The 20,000-nt window shown below is 46.9% G+C and overlaps 1 protein-coding gene across 1 annotated transcript in view; it reads left to right on the top strand.

Annotated features, from left to right (window-relative positions):
* The window catches only part of ppfia2 (PTPRF interacting protein alpha 2), a gene marked incomplete at both ends in the record, with an annotated part of 152,851 nt that overhangs the window by 125,116 nt on the left and 7,735 nt on the right, over positions 1-20,000 (top strand). The window contains 13 exon segments of the mRNA XM_080537887.1: positions 2,643-2,880; positions 4,790-4,819; positions 5,240-5,367; positions 6,397-6,587; positions 7,198-7,276; positions 11,887-11,968; positions 14,209-14,409; positions 16,426-16,482; positions 16,484-16,489; positions 18,132-18,164; positions 18,438-18,613; positions 19,232-19,329; positions 19,973-20,000. The exon segment at positions 19,973-20,000 is cut by the window's right edge and continues 148 nt beyond it. Of these exon segments, the coding sequence (XP_080394013.1) occupies positions 2,643-2,880; positions 4,790-4,819; positions 5,240-5,367; positions 6,397-6,587; positions 7,198-7,276; positions 11,887-11,968; positions 14,209-14,409; positions 16,426-16,482; positions 16,484-16,489; positions 18,132-18,164; positions 18,438-18,613; positions 19,232-19,329; positions 19,973-20,000 (1,347 nt within the window).

Raw genomic sequence — 20,000 nt, 5'->3', positions numbered from 1 at the left:
ATAATAATACATTAGACTTATATAGCGCTTTTCTAGACACTCAAAGACGCTTTACAAACTGAAAAGATCGAGTAGTAAAATAAAAAGAAACCAAAAAAATAGATAGAAGAAAGTATAGGTGTCTAATTATTATTTTTTAGATGACAATCTAAATCTTAGGTGATGTTCTCACTTGAAAATCCGAATTATGACCCGGAGCAAGTGGATGAGATTGCAACATTGTTGCATAAACGATTTCTCTGATTTGCGTTCTCACAGCCCTTTTGGTAAACAAAGTAACGTACGCAATCGAAGCAACAGACGTGGTAGTTGATTGGTCAGAAAAATGTAGAGGGAATTCAACAGAGACACGAATGATGGACCCACAACAGCGTATGGCGCTCGCCCTACTGGCACTTCTTTTTGGTTTTTGGGTGCCAGATAATGGCAAATCAAGATCAATACGAGCATGAGCGGGAAATAGATCTTCACCACCATTTATAAATCAATAAATAGGCCTACATACAAACAAACAAACAAACAAACAAGTGATGGGCTGTTATTGAACGGCAGAGAGTGGAGAACACACGCACTTGATCTAGAGACAGCTGCGAGCTTTCATTTACCGGGGGTCTCCACATGCAGTGAGCTTGTGACACACACACACACACACGCCGACTGAATGCCCACCGACACGTTGACTGCCTTGGGACTGTCCTGGGACGTAGGTAAAGTAGGCCTAGTCCATATAGCTGCATTGAATTCGAGAGGTGCGCGCCCAACATAACAGGGGAATGGTCTTATAGGTTCTTTGAAGAGCAATGTAAGCTACAGATTAGGACGAACGAACGACCGATCGATAGTTGATAGATAGATCGTCCCGCTCTTATCCAAATCAACACGCATGCGCTGTTGATTTCCTATGGACAGCCTCGATGCGTCGTTTCTAACCGGAGCGAAACCACCCTTTTCAAGCGGAGCACGCGTCAGTTGTTTGCTCCGGGAGCGACTTCGAATGCGCGTTCTCACAGCTCCAAACGACGCAGAGCAAAGCGGATCTTATCCTAAACTCCGATTCCAAGTGAAGCATATGTTCTAGTGAGAACACACCCTTAAGTGTCTTTGTAGGACAATCTACTCTGTATACTGCTCTATCTAAAGATCTTGGGTGTGACATTATGTTCAAACATAAAAAAACATTCACTGGTTTGTGCTATATTTAAGATGCAAGATACTGTTACTGCTGCCTGTTGGAGCTTTGATTATCTGTTCACTAATTAGCGTGACATTATGCACACATTCTGTATCCAGTAGCTCTACGTCCTGTACATTCGTCAAGTGTTGTTCATTTGCCTTAAGCACGGTCTTCATTAATGTGAAGCACAATCGATGGGAAGTACACCGCGGTTTCTGTATACTAACTTGAGAATGAACGATTAAATCTCAAATGGCAAGATTGCTACCCTGAGCCCCAGGAATTAAGTTCTCATCTAATTAACGAGTGAGCTACTCTCCGTATTGTTATGGCTAATGAACCGGCTTTTAGCCTTTTCATCTCCTCCGCTTTCCGTGTAATTGAAGTACCCTATGGGCGCCGCTCGCTCGACTTTTTCATGCAAATCCTGTGGAATCCGCCTCAGAGGAGCAACGGGGAAAGCCATCTTTTTTTTCCCCGGGATTACCGTAAAGTGAATGAGCCAAAACACTATAAAATAAAGCTTTAGCAGGTGAATAAGGAGAGAAGTACCGTAATAAGCCATCCAAACAAGTATACCTCTTAAAATGTTGTTTCCATAGATTAATGTTCTATGAAGAATATTGTGGGGTACATTCAAGTGTGTCTGTATCTGACACTTATTGCAGCTGAGACACATCAGCGTCATGTTGAAATGCTCTTTTAGATACAGATACACAATACTTTGTTTATCCCCGAAGGGCAATTCAGTTTCCACAGTTCATGGCCACAAATAATGCACCAACATCTTCAAGTTTAAGAACAGTTCAATAAATACATAAAAAGTACATACGTTTACATTCAAGTTTAAGAACATATGGATGCAAAAAAAAAAAAAAAGTGCATGAGTGCATAAAAAGTAAAAAAATGCATAGTAGATGGCAGGACCCCCTTTTTCCCTGCTGAGTCTACCCATAGTGCAACACTGTACCTTGATGTTAGGAGAACCACCACACGTACCATTACTTGACTGCTTCTCTCCCTCCTGTTGTAGTTTTATATCAGTTCATACTGACAATTGAAGTCTTTTTGGCGAATCTAGCACTCAAGGAAGGCCCATTTCCTTCCTGTCAGAGATGTGCCAAGATCTGTGGCGCAGCGAATAATTCTGACTGTGGACCGTGCCCATAACTTGTGCAATCACAGATTTGTATAATATGATTGGTTCCCAAGAATAGTGACCTCATGACCAAGGACAGCTCTATAAATATGGGGGCCTTTTGTCTGCTATTTGCTCTCTGCGCTCCTGTGACTTTGCTTAATAAAAGGCCTCTTTGGGGACAATATTTAAGCTCTTTGTGCTTTATAAGGTTTACTCAGTCTATTAAGAATCAATTAAATCCACGACACTAGTTTCCGTCTTATGCAAATGTGGACGATGATAGAAGATAACGCTCTAATCTTGACGTCTCGGATCCTCTGTTCCCAGGTTGATCCAGGAGGAGAAGGAGTCCACGGAGCTGCGGGCGGAGGAGATAGAGAACCGCGTGGCGAGCGTCAGCCTGGAGGGCCTCAACCTGGCCCGCATGCCCTACCCCGGGGCCTCCATGACCGCCTCGGCCACCGCCTCCTCCCTGGCCAGCTCCTCCCCGCCCAGCGGACACTCCACCCCCAAGCTGGACCCCCGCAGCGACAGAGACATGGAGCGCATGGGCGTCATGACCCTGGTACGGTATAGTACTGCTGCACTCAGCCACGGCCCCCTAGCCTAGCCCTTAACACTAGAACAGTCGTGCCTTTTTTACCTACTAAAAGAGCCTACTAAATAGCTTTATACTAGCTTATCCTGAGGTGATTTTTGAAAATGTAAGGATACTGGGTGGTAGAACGCACATATCTAGAAAAAGTAATGAAAGGAGGGTCCTGAAATTTGATCGAGTGCAAAGATATAACACTTTTCTTTACTCACAGGGGTCAAATGACCCATGGCTCATGGCTGTTCTAGTGTTAACACCCCTAGAGACATCCATATAGATGTGAAAGGATTGATACCTACCTATCCATAGCAAGATATACCAGTCCTTTCAGATCCATACTATCCTTAAACAACATATTCAATCTCTGGGCAGCAGGAGCAATGGTTTGTTTCTAGATAGGACTCCATCGATGACTTACCTCACCCAAACAGGTCTCGATTATGTCATCAAGCCTGTTTTGACTAGTGACTTTAAAGGACCCTGGGCTTAGATGGCAAAGCAGCTCTGAGAAAGAGAGAGACAGAGCCTGGCTTACAGCAGATTTCCAGAACGCAGCCACTTAAAAAAAGCTTGGATTGGATTTCTTTCCACGTGACTAGGCTAGGGTAGCTGTATATTTTTTTATGGATTTTGTTGAGTATCCAGGAGGCTGGGTTCTGTTGCTCCAGTGTCGTGTGGCTTGTTTTGGTCTGGGGACTCTTTAAAGCTTCATAGCCAAACAAAAGGAGGTCAGACACAAGGGGTTGGACACCTAATATAGCTGCTCTCTGAATAATAATAGCAATATCCTCAAATACATCGCAAATCCAGTTCACACAAACTACACATCTCAGTTTGTCTGTCAAAATGGCATTCCTTTGGTGCATTCTGACCAATCCAAGATGCACAATACAAGAGGATTCTCCACCTCTCTCTCTCTCTTTCTCTCTCTGTCTCTCTCTCTCCTCCCCCCTCTCTCTCCCTCTATCCTCTCTCTCTCTCCCTCTCTTTCCCTCTATCATCTCTATCTCTTTCTCTCGCTCCTCCCCCCTCTCTCTCCCCCCCCCCTCCCTCTATCCTCTCTCTCTTTCTCTGTGTGTCTCCCCCCCCCCCCCTCTATCTCTCCTCCCACTCCATCTCTCTTCTCCTGACAGCACACAGACCTGAGGCTTCACTGCTCCAGATGTCCCTGTAACAGGGAGTTTTACATCTTTATTTTTTTCATATTTTTTTTTATAGCTGCTGCGCAAAAAATAAAAAAAATCCCCCACAATCCACCCCAGCGAAATGGTGTTAGTGAGTAAATGTCTCCAACACCCAGGGGCTTCTAAAGAATGAGCCCTGATTGTATTGATTGGGCCAATGAATAGTGGCACCGCGGGTCGTTCCGTTTACAAATCACTCATTGTCCCTCCGTATGGATCTCAGCTTGGTCATCTGTCATTCACAGGCCATGTGACTCCCTTACGGAATAGAATATTTACGGGATACGTAACGGCATGAAATATGAACAAGAGTATTTACAATATGGATAGAAGAGAGGTCCGCTCTGTATTGCGAGTGTGTACAGTAACTATAATAATAATAATAATAATAATAATAATTCGTTATATAGTGCTTTTCCAGGCCTCAAAGACGCTGACAATATGGGAAAAACAGACAACACAGAAACAACAAGCAACAGATAACATGAGCACATAGAACACAGTTAACGAACAGGGAACAATTAACACAGCAGGGGGTACATGTCCATGGGGGGAGGGGGGGTGGCAGGGTTAAGGGAGATGGTTAGGGGTAGGGAAGGTCTGTTGTCCAACTATACTATGTAATTTTCCAAAACATTTGTTCACGTTAACTTAAGTTGATGTATCTGTTGTCTCTCCTCTCCTCCACCCTGCAGCCCAGTGATCTAAGGAAACACAGAAGAAAGGTACGGCATCAGCATTATTATTATTCTACATTAGTTAACATGATTTATTATCACTTACAGTGGGTCGGACATATCAGGTTCACTGTGCATCAGACTCCCTGTAGCTTCCCTGAGGCTCTGGAAGCAAACGTCCTATAAACTTGCTTTCCATAAGCTAGCTTCTGTCAGGCTAGCAGAGACTGATGTCTGTGAGGGTACAGGTAGGTGATACAGGTAAAGTAGGTAAAGTAGGTGATACAGGTAAAGTAGGTGATACAGGTACATGAGACTGTGTGTGTGTGTGTGTGTGTGTGTGTGTGTGTGTGTCTGTGTCTGTGTCTGTGTGTGCGTGCGTGTGTGTGTGCGCGTGTGTGTGTGTGTATGCGTGTGTGTGCGTGTGTGTACGTGTGTGTGCGTGTGTGTGCGTGTCTCCGTCCCCAGATCGCGGCAGTGGACGAGGACGGGCAGGACAAGGCCACCATCAAGTGTGAGACGTCCCCCCCCGCCACGCCACGGACCGTCCGCATGACCCACACGCTGCCGGCCTCCTCCCACAACGACGCGCGGGGGTACGTGACCGACCACCAGGGGGAGTCGTCCGTGTCTCACATACAGTACCAGACAAACGTTTGGACACGCCTTTGTAGTGGGTTTCTTGTCTGTTGATATTGGATATTGAACAGGGTTAGGGAAGGGAGCGATCAAATGAGCTTGAAGCCTTTTATTTATAAACGTACATGACAGCAGTCTAGAGTTTGCAAAACCCAGAGAGCCCCCTCCTTCTCTGAGCTCAGCCCTTATATACCAAGTCTACTCCCTTTATGAGATCACTAATCTTGGCAAACAAATGTGGTGACAGGAAACGCTAGACTAGACTTTAGTAAGTACGACACAGAGTTATTGCGCAACAAGTCATTGGCGCTGTCCCCAGGCAGACTGAACAGTTAGCTACGATTTCCCAGAATGTAGAGATACAGACTTCAATTCTCAGTCTATTTGACACAAAACTACAACACACGCATTTAATTGAATGGGAAAGCGTGTCCAAACCTTTTGACTGGTACTGTAAGTAACAACATAGTTTTTGGGGGGTTGGGGGGGGGGGGGGGTTCTCACGGCAACAGGAGTAGTGTCTGACTGTGTCTGTTATACAAAAATCCGTCACAGAGAGATCGTTCCATCCCTTCCGTCGCCGTACGAGCCGACTCGACAAATGTGTGTGTGTGTGTGTGTTCCTGTGTTCGTGTGCGTGCGTGTGTGTGTGTGTGTGTGTGTGTGTGTGTGCGTGCGTGCGCGTGTGTGTGTGCGCGTGTGTGTGTGCGTGTGTGTGTGTGTGTGTGTGTGTGCGTGTGTGTGTGTGTGTGTGTGCGTGCGTGCGTGCGCGTGTGTGCGCGTGTGTGCGTGTGTGTGTGTGTGTGTGTGTGTGTTCGTTTGCGCGTGCGTGTGCTCGTGTGTGTGTGCTCGTGTGCGCGCGTGTGTGTGCGTGCGTGCGCGCATGTGTGTGCGTGTGTGTTCGCGCATGTGTGTGCGTGTGTGTGCGCATGTGTGTGTGCGTGTGTGTGTGCACGCTCGTGTGCGTGTGTGTCGGGGGTTTCCAGGATCGCGGCCACCCTGGAGGCGGAGGCCAGCGCCCTGAGCAGCGTGGCCAGCAGCCAGGACTCCCTCCACAAGCAGCCTAAGAAGAAGGGCATCAAGTCCTCCATTGGACGGCTGTTCGGCAAGAAGGAGAAGACCCGGCTGGCCCAGCTGGCCCACCACAGAGAGCAGGCCATGGGCCCGGGGGGGGGAGGTACTGACCGTCTGACCGGCCGGCTCTGTTCACACCACACACGCTGATCGGCTCGATACCTGAGGAGGTTACTGTGTTTGTGTGATGTGACAGCCAGGTGGAGTCTGCCATACAGGAGCTCTTCTGGTCAAAGCATCCTGCTGTAAACGTCGCCTCTCGACTCGACATACAGTACTGTACGAGTTAACACTAGAACAGCCGTGCCTTTTTTGTTACCTAGTATAAGAGCCGCCTCGGGGGTCAAATGACCATAGTCTTTACAATGGAAAGCTGCTGTTTACACACAACGACCACAAGTTGCCCGCCTTGTAAATGAGCCTAGCCTCCTACACAGAAAAACTGCAAAATAGCTTCATACTAGCTTATCCTGGTGTGATTTTGAAAATGTAAGGATACTGGGTGGTAGAACGCACATATCTAGGAAAAGTCATGAAAGGAGGGTCCTGGAATTTGATCGAGTGCAAAGATAGAACACTTTTTTTTTTGTTAAGTACAGTATCTACGTTGGATGTTTTCTATGAGCTCTGTAATGTCTTCTCTGACCCTATAATGTCTTCTCCCCCCCCCCAATCCCCCCCTCCCCTCGACTTTGTGACAGCCAACCCCTCAGATCCAGACATGGCGGGTCAGGACATGGGAGTGGGGAAGCTGGGCACTCAGGCAGAGAAGGACCGCAGGCTGAAAAAGAAGTAAGCTTTTCAAAAACACCAACCCACCCAACCCACCCACCCACCACCGCCTCTGGCCACCTGTCAACCTGCCAGCGCAGCTTCACTCTCTCTAACCCCCCCAGCACACCCGGGTCAATATCCCCCCTGAATCATCTCACATGCAGCTGGAGGGAAGTCAGACCAAGTGTCAGAACACGCACGCACACACACATTTACACACACACATGTACACACACACATACACATTTACACACACATTTACACACACACATTTACACACACACATACACATTTACACACACACATACACATTTACACACACACACACACACATTTAACATACACACACACATTTACACACACACATACACATTTACACACACACACACACATTTACACACACCACACACACACACTCTCTCTCGCACACACATTTACACACACGCACACACACTCTCTCTCACACACACACACACACACACACACACACACACACACATTTACGCACACACACACATTTACACACACACATACACACACTCTCTCTCGCACACACATTTACACACACACACACACACACACACAAAGACCCTGTTGCATAGCGTCAGTACACACACTCAACCCACTACACTTTCCTAACTACTCTCCACACTATGGTGTGTGACTGTTAGACACCCTAACACTAACACTATGGTGTGTGACTGTTAGACACCCTAACACTAACACTATGGTGTGTGACTGTTAGACACCCTAACACTAACACTCTGGTGTGTGACTGTTAGACACCCTCACACTAACACTATCGTGTGTGACTGTTAGAGAGCCTAACACTAACACTCTGGTGTGTGACTGTTAGAGAGCCTAACACTAACACTCTGGTGTGTGACTGTTAGAGAGCCTAACACTAACACTATGGTGTGTGACTGTTAGAGAGCCTAACACTAACACTCTGGTGTGTGACTGTTAGAGAGCCTAACACTAACACTCTGGTGTGTGACTGTTAGAGAGCCTAACACTAACACTCTGGTGTGTGACTGTTGCGAGACTCTAACACTAACACTATGGTGTGTGTTAGACACCCTAACACTAACACTATGGTGTGTGACTGTCAGAGACCCTATGTCCCTCTGCACGTCCCAACATTCCTCCATGTCCAGCTATGGGGAAGCAGAACAGGGTCCTATTTGACCCAGTATGACCTCTGACCTCACACAGTGCTTAGTTAGCGTGGGTAGAGGAGAGATGATCAATACAGAGGGGGGGGGGGGGGGGGGGGGGGGCTGTATCCACATAGAGGAGGATAGAGGGTCAGAGGAAGCAGGGAGCCCCCTCTCTAAATAGAAGACTATTGATTTGGGTCGAGGTCCATTCATCTCTCACAGCCCACATTCATCATCGTGTGCGTCAGTTGAAAGCCCCCCCCACCTCCTGAAGACGACCCGTAGATCACCAACCCGTCAGATCCACTGTGTTTAAGGGGGGGTTCCCTCGTGCGTAAATCTACTCTCCTTTCAGCAGGGTTATGTGTGTGTGTGTGAGTGTGTGTGTGTGTGTGTGTGTGTGCGTGTGTGTGTGTGCCGGTGCCGAATGATGAATGTGTTTCCTGCAAGCGAGCATTGAGCTATCATGACTAATAACTTTGCCTCCCCCCCTCTCCAGTACAATCGATAGAAGGTATTGTGTGTGTTGACGAATGTTGGTTGTTTGCCGCTGACCTCTCCATCGCAGTTCTCGCAGGATTCGGACCGCCTTGCATCGTGATGCCTCCCAGCGCATGCCACTGTATTGAGTTGCCTGCGGAAATTGAACTTTTTTCAGCCTCTTGATCGATTATGGCCATGGTTTATTGTTCGATGTGACTTGTCATTTCTGTGCGGTTTTTGTCGTTGGATTTGGCTTACAGTCTGTGAAGAATGCGTCAGTGTGAAGAATGCCAAACCCCATGGAGGTGTCTTGCCCCCCCCCCCCCCTCGTATGCTTAACATATCTATTTTTGGACTTAAGTGTCGTCTAATATCTCTTCCGCTCTTTTCTGGTTTGTTTGTGTGTGTGTGTGCGTGTGCGGCCGTGCGTGTGCGTGTGCGGCCGTGCGTGTGTGTGTGTGTTGTATTCTCCTGGGTGTTTTGGGAGCAGGGCGGTGTGGTAAAGGCGGATTAACTCATTAACATTTCTCTCCTGCTCTCTCTCTTTCTCTTTCTCTCTCTCTCTATCTCTTCTCTCCTTCTCGTCTCCTCTCTTCCTCCTCCTCCCCCCTTCATCATATGACTAACAAAGCGGGTAAGTTGTGAAGGTGTGACTCCACCAACGGACACCACCGTTGTCAGCGCTGTGCCCCTGTCTGTCCCCTCCTTTTCTCTGTCCGGCCGTCTGTCCCTCCCAAAGGCCGGTGCCAAAAAGCTGATGTCACTCTGTCTGTCCTCCGCAGCCTGTTTATGACCCCCCCCAACCCCCCCCCCCCCTTGCCGTTTCTCCGCCCACAGTTGAATAGAAGCTGCATCCATGGCCCGGACACACAGAACCTTTGGCCGTCAGTCGGACCGTTGTTCACACTTGGATGTCCAAAAAAAAACTTTCCTCTCCTTGTGTATATATATGTGTGTGTGTATATCTATGTGAGGAATAACCAGTCGCAATACCTGGTTATAGGCTGTCAAATCTTGTTCTTTTTTTCTGTGTTTGATTTGTCATAACTGTTGCCTTTCCCTCTACCCAGCTACTATGTTCAGTGAAATGTAGAACTCGGGCATAAAGCCCCAGACCTGAACATATTGATTATATTATTACCCCCTACGTATCGATAAGACGATGCAGAAGCTTCTATTTGAATGGATATGTCTGTAACGGTGGTGGTTAATTGACGCAGGCGTTGTACTGTATGTATGCTGTGTTCAAGTGCCCTTTCTCTGCACTGAGGCCTTTGAGTCGCACGTGTTCCATTTCAATGTGCCTCGTCTTTATCCTTCTAGCTAACATTTAGCTGACAATATTAGAAGTAAGACATTGCGGGGGGAACTCTCAGGGGATTTTGTTGTTGTACAGTATGAGTAGAGATTGAAAACCTCTCAAGTCTATTTTGTTGTTTATGTTGTGCTGTGTGAGAGACTTGCGTGAGAGGGTGTGTGAGTGTGTGTGAGTGTGTGTATGTTTATCAGTTCAAAAGTCTCTCCTCTCTCTTCACTTCCAACTGTCAAGTCGGGGTTTATACATTATGTATGGATTGGTGGAAGTAACGTTCTGCACTTAGATATCTCTCCACCGTAGCCTATCTGGTCCCTTGCTGCAAAATAAGCCCCCCATCCACTCTTAAACCTCGATTTATTCACACACATACACACACACACACACACACACACACACACACATACACACACACATACACACACATACACATTCACACATACACACACACACACATACACACACACACACACACACACACACAGAGACAATTTACTTTGGGCTGAATAGCTTTCTGCCAGTGCTTCTGCACAACTCTCTGGAAGCGGACCCCTGCTAATACAAAACATTTGAAGCTTGGGTCAGCTCCAACCAAATACATCTACAAAAGGCCAGAGAATGTGAATAAAGACCTCCTACCGCCACACCCCCACAACCCCCCCCCCGCCCCCCCCCAACATGATTTAAGGACAGGCAGAAAGAGGTCCTTCAGCAGGACTGTAAAGGGTAGTAGAACCTCCGGTCTCCATCCTGCCTTCCTGAGCAGCAGTGGGATAGACATTCACAGCAGCACTGGACCGGTTGGTTTCAGATTAGCACACTCAACACACAGGCCCAGGCCCTTGAAGGTGTGTGCGCGTGCGTGTGTGTGTGTGTGTGTGTGTGCGTGTGTGCGTGTGTGTGAGTGAGCATGTGTGAGTGAGCGCGCGTGTGTGTGTGTGTGAGTGAGCGTGTGTGAGTGAGTGCTTGTGTGTGTGAGCGAGTGCGTGTGTGTGTGAGCACGTGTGAGTGAGTGAGTGAGCAAGTGTGTGTGTGAGCGCGTGTGTGTGTGAGTGAGCGCGTGTGAGTGAGCGCGTGTGTGTGTGTGTGAGCGCGTGTGTGTGTGCGTGTGAGTGAGTGCGTGTGTGTGTGTGTGTGAGTGAGCGCGTGTGAGTGAGCGCATGTGAGTGAGTGCGTGTCTGTGTGTGTGTGTGTGTGTGTGTGAGTGAGCGCATGTGAGTAAGCGCGTGTGAGTGAGCGCATGTGAGTGAGTGCGTGTCTGTGTGTGTGTGTGTGTGTGTGAGCGCATGTGAGTGAGCGCGTCTGAGTGAGGGAGCGTGTGTGTGTGTGAGTGAGTGCGTGTGTGTGAGCGCACGTGTGTGTGAGAGTAAGTGCGTGTGTGCGTGCGTGCACTTGACTGTGCCAGATGGCGGGAGGCAGAGCACACACACACACGTGGCAGCAGGGTTTAGATGGATGTGTGATAACTCACTCACACACACACACACGCACTCACACACACACACACTCACTCACACACACACTGTGCCCTTTCCAAAGCTCTGGGTGTGGAGGGGGCTGCTGTGTGCACACGCATGTGTATGGGTGTGTTATCTGTGTGTGTACTGTATGTATGCAGTGTGTTCATTCCATGTATCTCCTCCCCCCCCCCCCCCCCCCCTCCTCCTTAGGCACGAGCTGTTGGAAGAAGCCAGAAGAAAGGGCTTACCCTTCGCCCAATGGGACGGCCCCACCGTGGTCGCCTGGCTGGAGGTAGGCGCTCTTAAGCCCAGGCTCAAGCCTCCCATCTGGGGTAGATTTACCACCCCCCCCCCCCGCCATGCTCCAGACCCTCTCCTCGGTGACGCAGATTCCATTCCGTCCCTTTCGCCGTCCTATGGATCTAATATACCTACCACAGTGTTTAACATTTAACCCCCCCATGAAGGTTTACCCCCCCTGTACTAGGTTACAAAACTGTAACCTTACCGTCTTACCACTGAATATGGCAATGGACCTATCGCTAAGCCACGCCCCCCTTTGAAAACTCCGACAAACAAACAACGCTTCACTGACAGTGACTGACTGACCGACCGTGACCGAATGACATTCAATGACTTACAATGGCGGGAGTTGGCGGGAGTTTGTCCGAGTTTTTTCTGCCTGTAGTGACTTTTGCCGTGATATGATTGGACAATTTCTATTTTGGGGGCGTGACTTAGAGATAGGTCCATTATCAATGCAACCAAGACACAGTCATTCACTCTAAACGTAACTGTTAATCAATATCAAATTACAACTTACTCTTACATAGCAGCCCCCCCCCCCCCCCCTTTCCCTGTAATGTTGATGCCAGAGGTCTACACCAGCCACTCCGTTACCAGGAGTTATTGTAAGATTATTAGGCCTGCTGGCTGCTGCTGCTGTTTGCGTGCTGGCTGTGTCTATTCTCTCATTTATTGTCTGGCACTCGGCCTATAAGAGAGCAGCAACAGGCAGTCTCACAGATACAGTGGCGAGAAAAAGTATGTGAACCCTTTGGAATGACCTGTTTTTCTGCATTTTAATCGGTCATAAAATGTGATCTGATCTTCATCCATGTCACAAGTTATAGACAAACACAATGTGCTTAAGCTAATAACACACAAACAATTATTCATCATTCATGTCTTTATTGAACACACCCATTGAACATTCGCAGTGCTAGTGGGAAAAAGTAAGTGAACCCGTGGATTTAATAAACTGGTCGAACCTCCTTTGGCAGCAATAACCTCAAGCGCTAGAATTTTGGGACAATTCTTCCTCACAGAACTGAGTTAAAGGGAAGCCTTGTCTGCCTCTTAGATATGACTGAAGGCCGCGCTTTTTTCTAAAAAAGGAAGTCAAGTGTGAACACAGCCATAGGCTGTTACTCTGGTTCTGTTTTTTTTTTTTTTTACCTCATTGAGCATTCTGCGTAGTGCCTTTGGAGTCAGCTTGGCTGGGCGCCCACTTCTAGGGAGAGTAGCCACAGTACTAAATCAATTCGTCTATCTGTGGACTGATGAATATCTAAACTCTTTCCGAGATTACCTTGTTGATTTGCATAAAGCTGGGAAGGGTTACGATGCATGGCTCACATCAGCAGAGGCTTCTTCTGAATAGCAAATCTGGTTTCATTGATTACACTCCAGGTTCACTAACTCCTCCAATTAGCTTCTGTAGAAGTCATTAGCCTAGGGCTTCACATAGTTTTTTCCAACCTACACTGTGAATGTTTGAATGATGTATTCAATATGGACAAGAACAATACAATCATATGTGTGTTATTCGTTAAACAGATTGTGTTCATTATTGTAACTTAGATAAAGATCTGACCATATTTGAAGACAAGTTTATACATAAATGCAGGTAATTCAAAGGTTTCACTTACTTTTTCTTGCCACTGTATCCTATGTACCATAACCCAGGAGAATGTCACCTGGATGCAGGTGTTTTGAGGCCACACTGGTTAAGGTCTCTCCGTTTTGATTGAAGGTGACCTGTTCTCTGCAGCACAGCACAGCCCTGCCGTGTTAGCTCTTTATGGATTTGGTTCTAAATGCTTTATGCATTACGCAACATAGGAGACGATAATATGAACTTCACTTCGCTTAATTACGATAATGTATGCATTCTCTGATGACTTAATCGTCACAGTGAAGGTTTGAATATTAGACACACCCTTAATTAATACATATTTGTATTCTTTTTTCCCCTCATCTATACCCACCAGAAATATCAATAGGGCCTTCAAAAGTGTTATTAGGTCATAATGTCAAGCATTACTGCCCCCTGCTGTTCACTAGTAGGTCTGTCATCAAACCTTCCCACAATGCCTACCATAAGTATTGACATATTACTACACATGAATGAACAACCTTCTGCACCACCTTTTCCCACCGAATCACCAATAAACTGTCAAAACAATATGTCACGAATCATTGGTGCTCTTCCTCTTCCTCCTCCTCTTCCTCCTCCTCCTCTCCTCTCAGCTGTGGCTGGGGATGCCCGCCTGGTACGTGGCGGCGTGCCGTGCCAACGTGAAGAGCGGCGCCATCATGTCTGCCTTGTCCGACACGGAGATCCAGAGAGAGATTGGCATCAGCAACCCGCTGCACCGCCTCAAGCTACGCCTGGCCATCCAGGAGATGGTCTCCCTCACCAGCCCCTCTGCCCCCCCCACCTCCAGAACCGTGAGTGTCCACACACACACACACACACACACACACACACACACACACACACAGTCTCTCTCTCTCTCCCTCTCTCAGGTACTCTACTACTCCCTGCTATTGCCAGCTATTGTATACAGTTTCCCAGCTCAGATGAGTTGTCATGGTAATGGAATTACAGTCTCGGAGGAGCCTGCTGATGAGCTTCCTAATAATATGAATTGTGAACAGTAATAATATGATATGTATATTATTATTAATAATAATAATAATAATAATAATAATAGGAACAGTATGTATCATTTACGCACAAGACCCCCACTCAGAGAGCTGAGAGCTGCACACACAAACACATGCTTTCGAACATACACAATGCTACTCCCGACCCACCCACCAATACACACACTCACACACACACACACGGTGACAAGCCCTTGCACTTCCTCCATATCCTACCATGAGGGAAAGTGGGCACTGCCCTTAACCTCGCCCCTCCCCTGCCAGTCTGTCCCAGTGTGTGGCCAGCGCCACTTAACACCCTCATGAATGAATGAATGAATGAATGAATGAATGAATGGACTTTATTGTCATTGCTACAGTACAGGTACCAAACAACGAAATTTAGGAGGGGTGGCTCCCCTGGTGTTAGGAAAGGGGAAAAAAAACACTTTTAGAAAAAAAATCACAAGAAGGGAAGGAGCTGGTTTACATAAATAAGTCTTCAATAAGTCTTTCATCAGGGAGTGTGTGACTCCATCGCCCCCTCACTGCCACGACAGAGCCCCCCAACTGTGAGGGTTGGTCTGTCAGCTCATGCTGCCCCCCCTCCCCAAACCCTACACAGCCACTGAGTTCAAACACTAGAACAGCCGTGCCTTTTTACCCACTAAAAGAGCCGCCTCTTTAGAATGTATATCAGCTATTTACACACAACGACCACTAGTTGGCCGGCTTGTAAAGTAGCCTGCCTCCTACACAGAAAAAACTGCAAAATAGCTTTATACTAGCTTATCCTGAAGTGATATTGAAAATGTAAGGATACTGGGTGGTAGAACGCCACATATCTAGGAAAAGGCATGAAAGGAGGGTCCTGAAATTTGATCGAGTGCAAAGATCAAACATTTTTGTTTACTCACAGGGGTCAAATGACCCCTCATGGTTGTCCTAGTCTTAATCAACCCTGTAGAACTGTGGAGAAGTGTCTAACAAGCAGAACATCGCCAGGGTGAAAGAGGCGGACTTGTTTGATACAATCACAAGGCAGGGTATTATCACGCTACGTACCATACGTAGACTCACGTAGACGAGCGAGTTACTGTGTCTTTAACTAGGACGGAAGCGTGCACGGTGATAGTAGGCCTGCCTCGGGAGTGCTTTTATCTAGGTCATGTCATGTCTCATCCTCCGACGTAGCACAACCGCAATCACGAGTGCTAATATTAGCATCGACAGATTGGGTCCACTTGTCCTGTTGTTACAGCACCGTGTTACAGGGTTACAGTGAAGTGAGGCTGAGAGATATACTGTATATGCATATGCATGTGCGTGTGTGTGTGTGTGTGTGTGTGAAGGTTTATTTCTATACGTATTGTTGCACTAATTTACTTCTGCACTAGCTATGGTGAATCAGTGGAGCATTGCATGGGGCATGTTTCTTTGTCTTCTGTAGTGTGTGTGTGTGTGTGTGTGTGTGTGTGTGTGTGTGTGTGTGTGTGTGTGTGTCTGTCTGTCTCACATACCTGTGTACAGTAGGTATGCTGCCTGGCTATTGCTATTGTGATGTTATGTGCTGCATGTATGTGTTTGTTTATTTGTTTGTGTAACTGTGTGTGCCCTTTGACCCCCAGAGGGGCGGGGGCCTGCTCATCATCTGACCATGATGCTGTAACACTATTGGCTTACAGTGGTGCTGCTCTTCTTCTTTAATACTGCTTGCCCCTCCTGGCGGACTCCTCCTCCTCTTCCTCCTCCTCCTCCTCCTGCTCCTCCTCCTGCTCCTGCTGCTGCTGCCTCGCTTGGGCCCGCCCCCTCGCATAGCCGTCAGGCAACGTATGGCTGACCCACGAGGAAATGGAGACCCTCGCGGCCCCCTCCAAAAACGGTTAGTCTGCTCTTCTCCTTTCTTTCTTTCTCTTGTCCCTCTCTCTTTCTTTCTCTGTGTCTCTCTCTCCCTGTTCCCTCTTTCCTTCCTTCCTTCCTTCCTTCCTTCACAGGGGTGGGGGGGGGGGGCTGGGGTGAGACCCCTCTATCCATGCATGTCTTACATGGATTGTGAGTACAGTGAAGGAAGCGCATAGTGGTTTTCATTTTGATTTTGCGGTTGGGTTGCGTCCTACCCATCTGCAGGGCAGTTCCTGTTCTTTGGAGATGGTTTTGGCAGACAGGCGTGTGTGTGCAGTGTGACTGGTGCGTTGGCCGAGGGGAGCTAAGCATTCAGCGAACGCTTATCTCTCAGCGAGCTGTCGATGGTGTTCTGCACTCTGCGCGGTTCTACAGTACATCCTGGTTTGACGCGAGGCCTCAGGCGTACCCTGTTGATCTCCTTCCTCCCTTCCTGTCTGCCTGTCAGTACTGTATCGAACCTACACAGACTTGGGCGTACAAGGTCGATGCTCCAGTCCAAATCTAGTGGTATAAATTGCACTCGATAGATGATGTCACATCACAATGTTAATTTTAAACCCGATTGTTTCCCCCTCTCGATATTAATCGTTTACAAGAGTATTATCCACACCACATCGTGACGTTAGAATTATAAGGTTCTATCTCCATTTTTGTCAAAATTGAGTTTTTTTACATAATCTGATCCATTAGGTGTTTATTAATGCCTATGTTTGACATTTTATTTTTAAAATGTTGTCATTTTTGAGTTAGTAATGAATAAAATACCAATGTTCCATCTCACAAAACATAATGGGATGTAAAAACTTTGAAGCTCAATATCTCTGAACTACCCTAAACGGAGATAGAACCTTATAATTCTAAGCTCACGAGATGTCAGGGGTGTGTTAATCATCTGTACGTCAGAGACGGACGTATACTGCACTCTAACAGTACAGGCGATAGTAGGTATTATCTGCTGAACTCGGAACACAAAGGTTATATCCCTTTGTGTTGGCACGCTCCCCCTGCCCGCCTCCGATATCGCCTGTGTGTCAGCGACAATGAGGCAACTCCCCAGGCACACCAATCTTGTACTATCGTATCGAGGAGAACGGTGATCGGCACAGAGAAAAGCGGGCCCTCGTTTAATTCCTGGGGTTTGTGCAAATTGGTCTGGATTGGCCCCTCGTGTTCCAGCACAATGTGATCTGTCAGCGTGGGCCGCGAGCGGAGAAAAAACTGTGTGTCTGCCCATGAGGCCAATCCACAAGCTAAAAGGGGGGAATCGTTCTGCCTCTCAAATTGCCTTTAATTCCCACCGGTGCTCACCTCCCCTCTAACGGCCAGTTCCGTTCATCCATATTTAAAGACGTCTTTGCTACGAGTTGGAAATAGTTCGTTCAATTTGTCAGATGTATGGGATGGGGGGGGGGGGGGGGGGGGGGGGGGGGGGATTTTGTTCTATGTTGAAACATATACCTTCTGACTGAAGGAGTTCATAGGCTCTGATACTCGTTAGAATGTGGAGAGAAAGACTGTGGACTACAGTGAGGGAGAGACATAAACATGTTTAGGTTGTTTAAAGAGTTCTCACACATGTTTGACTCTGGTATCTTTTTCATGCTTGACCAAAATGTCAGCATTCGGATTCGGAGGAGGGAAGTTGGGCCCAGGTAAGGGAGTGACCGTTTAATCGATTTAACAACAAGTACCACATAAATAATAATTGTTTTCATTTTGTTTTATACTAATTTCCTTGAGCTTGGTCATATATATATATATATATACGTATATATATATATATATATATATATATATATATATATATATATATATATGAGACAAATATATATATATATATGAAAAAACATTAGTGATTAGTATTACAGTACATGGTCATAAAGTGTCATTCACAGACACACTTTTCTGCCGGTTGTTTTTGTCAGACTCTAGCGTACGGCGATATGAACCATGAGTGGATAGGGAACGAGTGGCTGCCCAGTCTAGGACTACCTCAGTACCGCAGCTACTTCATGGAGTGTCTGGTGGACGCCCGCATGCTGGACCACCTCACCAAGAAGGACCTGAGGGTGCATCTCAAAATGGTGGACAGCTTCCACAGGTAGGCTACGGCTACGGTGTCACCTGCCCCGCCTGCATTGGGACGTTTGTCTGACTTAGAAGGGAAGTGTAGTTTATTTTATTACTCTCACTTGTGTTAACACTAGAACAGCCGTGCCTTTTTTACCTACTAAAAGAGCCGTCTCTGGGTCAAATGTTAAAATGCTAACCTGCTATTTACACACAACGACCACTAGTTGGCCGGCTTGTTAATTAGCCTGCTTCCTACACAGAAAAACTGTAAAATAGCTTTATACTAGCTTATCCTGGTGTGATTTTGAAATGTAAGGATACTGGGTGGTAGTAACACTTTTTTTTTACTCACAGTAAAAATGACCCCTCATGGCTGATTAAGTGTTTAACTCATTTAGTGCTGCGGGTGAATGATGTCGCCCCGAATTGTCAACATTCTACAGTTGACTTGATTCACCAAAAGTGCATCAATTGGTGATGTAACCAATCCAAGTATTGTCACTAAGTAAAATACCACGTAAAAAAAACACTCGGCACTGTAGGGTGGTGAGTGTTCTGGAGTTCAGTCAGCGGGTTAATAGGTTTGGACCTATTTCCTTTCTTATCTCTGTAAAGAATGTGACTTGCATTGTTCCCGTAACCGTAGGACAAGTTTGCAGTACGGCATCATGTGTCTGAAGAAGCTCAACTACGACAGGAAGGAGCTGGAGAGACGCAGAGAGCACAGCCAGCATGAGATGAGAGGTACTGACACGGAGAACGAGAAAGAAACATCATCCAAAACGTACTCTAAACACGCACGTATCCCCTAAGGCTAACGGTGGTTGTGAAGCTACACACCGTACTGTAATGCACACACTCTGAACTGTTACTCAGTGTGATATGGATGGAGCTGTGTTTGGGGAGGGGGCGGGGTGGGGAAAATGACAAATCATCAATATCATTGTTCATTTATAACAATTGTTATGTACAGCTGTGAAAAAGCATGATATCCGTGCGTGTTTTTGAGCAGTGTCTCGTGGAACTACAGCAGGAGATCGGACAGTGAGGGTTAACACTAGAACAGCCGTTGGCCGCAACAACAACCAGTTGGCCGCTTGTAAATTAGCCTACTTCCTACACAGAAAAACGGCTAAATAGCTTCATACTAGCTTATCCTGATGTGATTTTGAAAATGTAAGGATACTGGGTGGTAGAACGCACATATCTAGGAAAAGTCATGAAAGGAGGGTCCTGAAATTTGCAAAGATCTCACATTTTTCTTTACTCACAGAGGTCAAATGACCCCTCATGGCTGTGTGGTACTATGGTAGCGTTATGTGTGGTACTATGGTAGCGTTATGTGTGGTACTATGGTAGCGTTATGTGGTCCGTTCTGCCCCCCCAGACGTGCTGGTCTGGAGTAACGAGCGTGT

Source organism: Nansenia antarctica (assembly GCF_963989245.1).
Source record: "Nansenia antarctica genome assembly, chromosome: 8".
In the NCBI taxonomy this organism is placed as follows: domain Eukaryota; kingdom Metazoa; phylum Chordata; class Actinopteri; order Argentiniformes; family Microstomatidae; genus Nansenia; species Nansenia antarctica.
The sequence above is the reverse complement of the archived record's forward strand: the minus strand, read 5'-3'. Positions and strand labels throughout refer to the sequence as shown.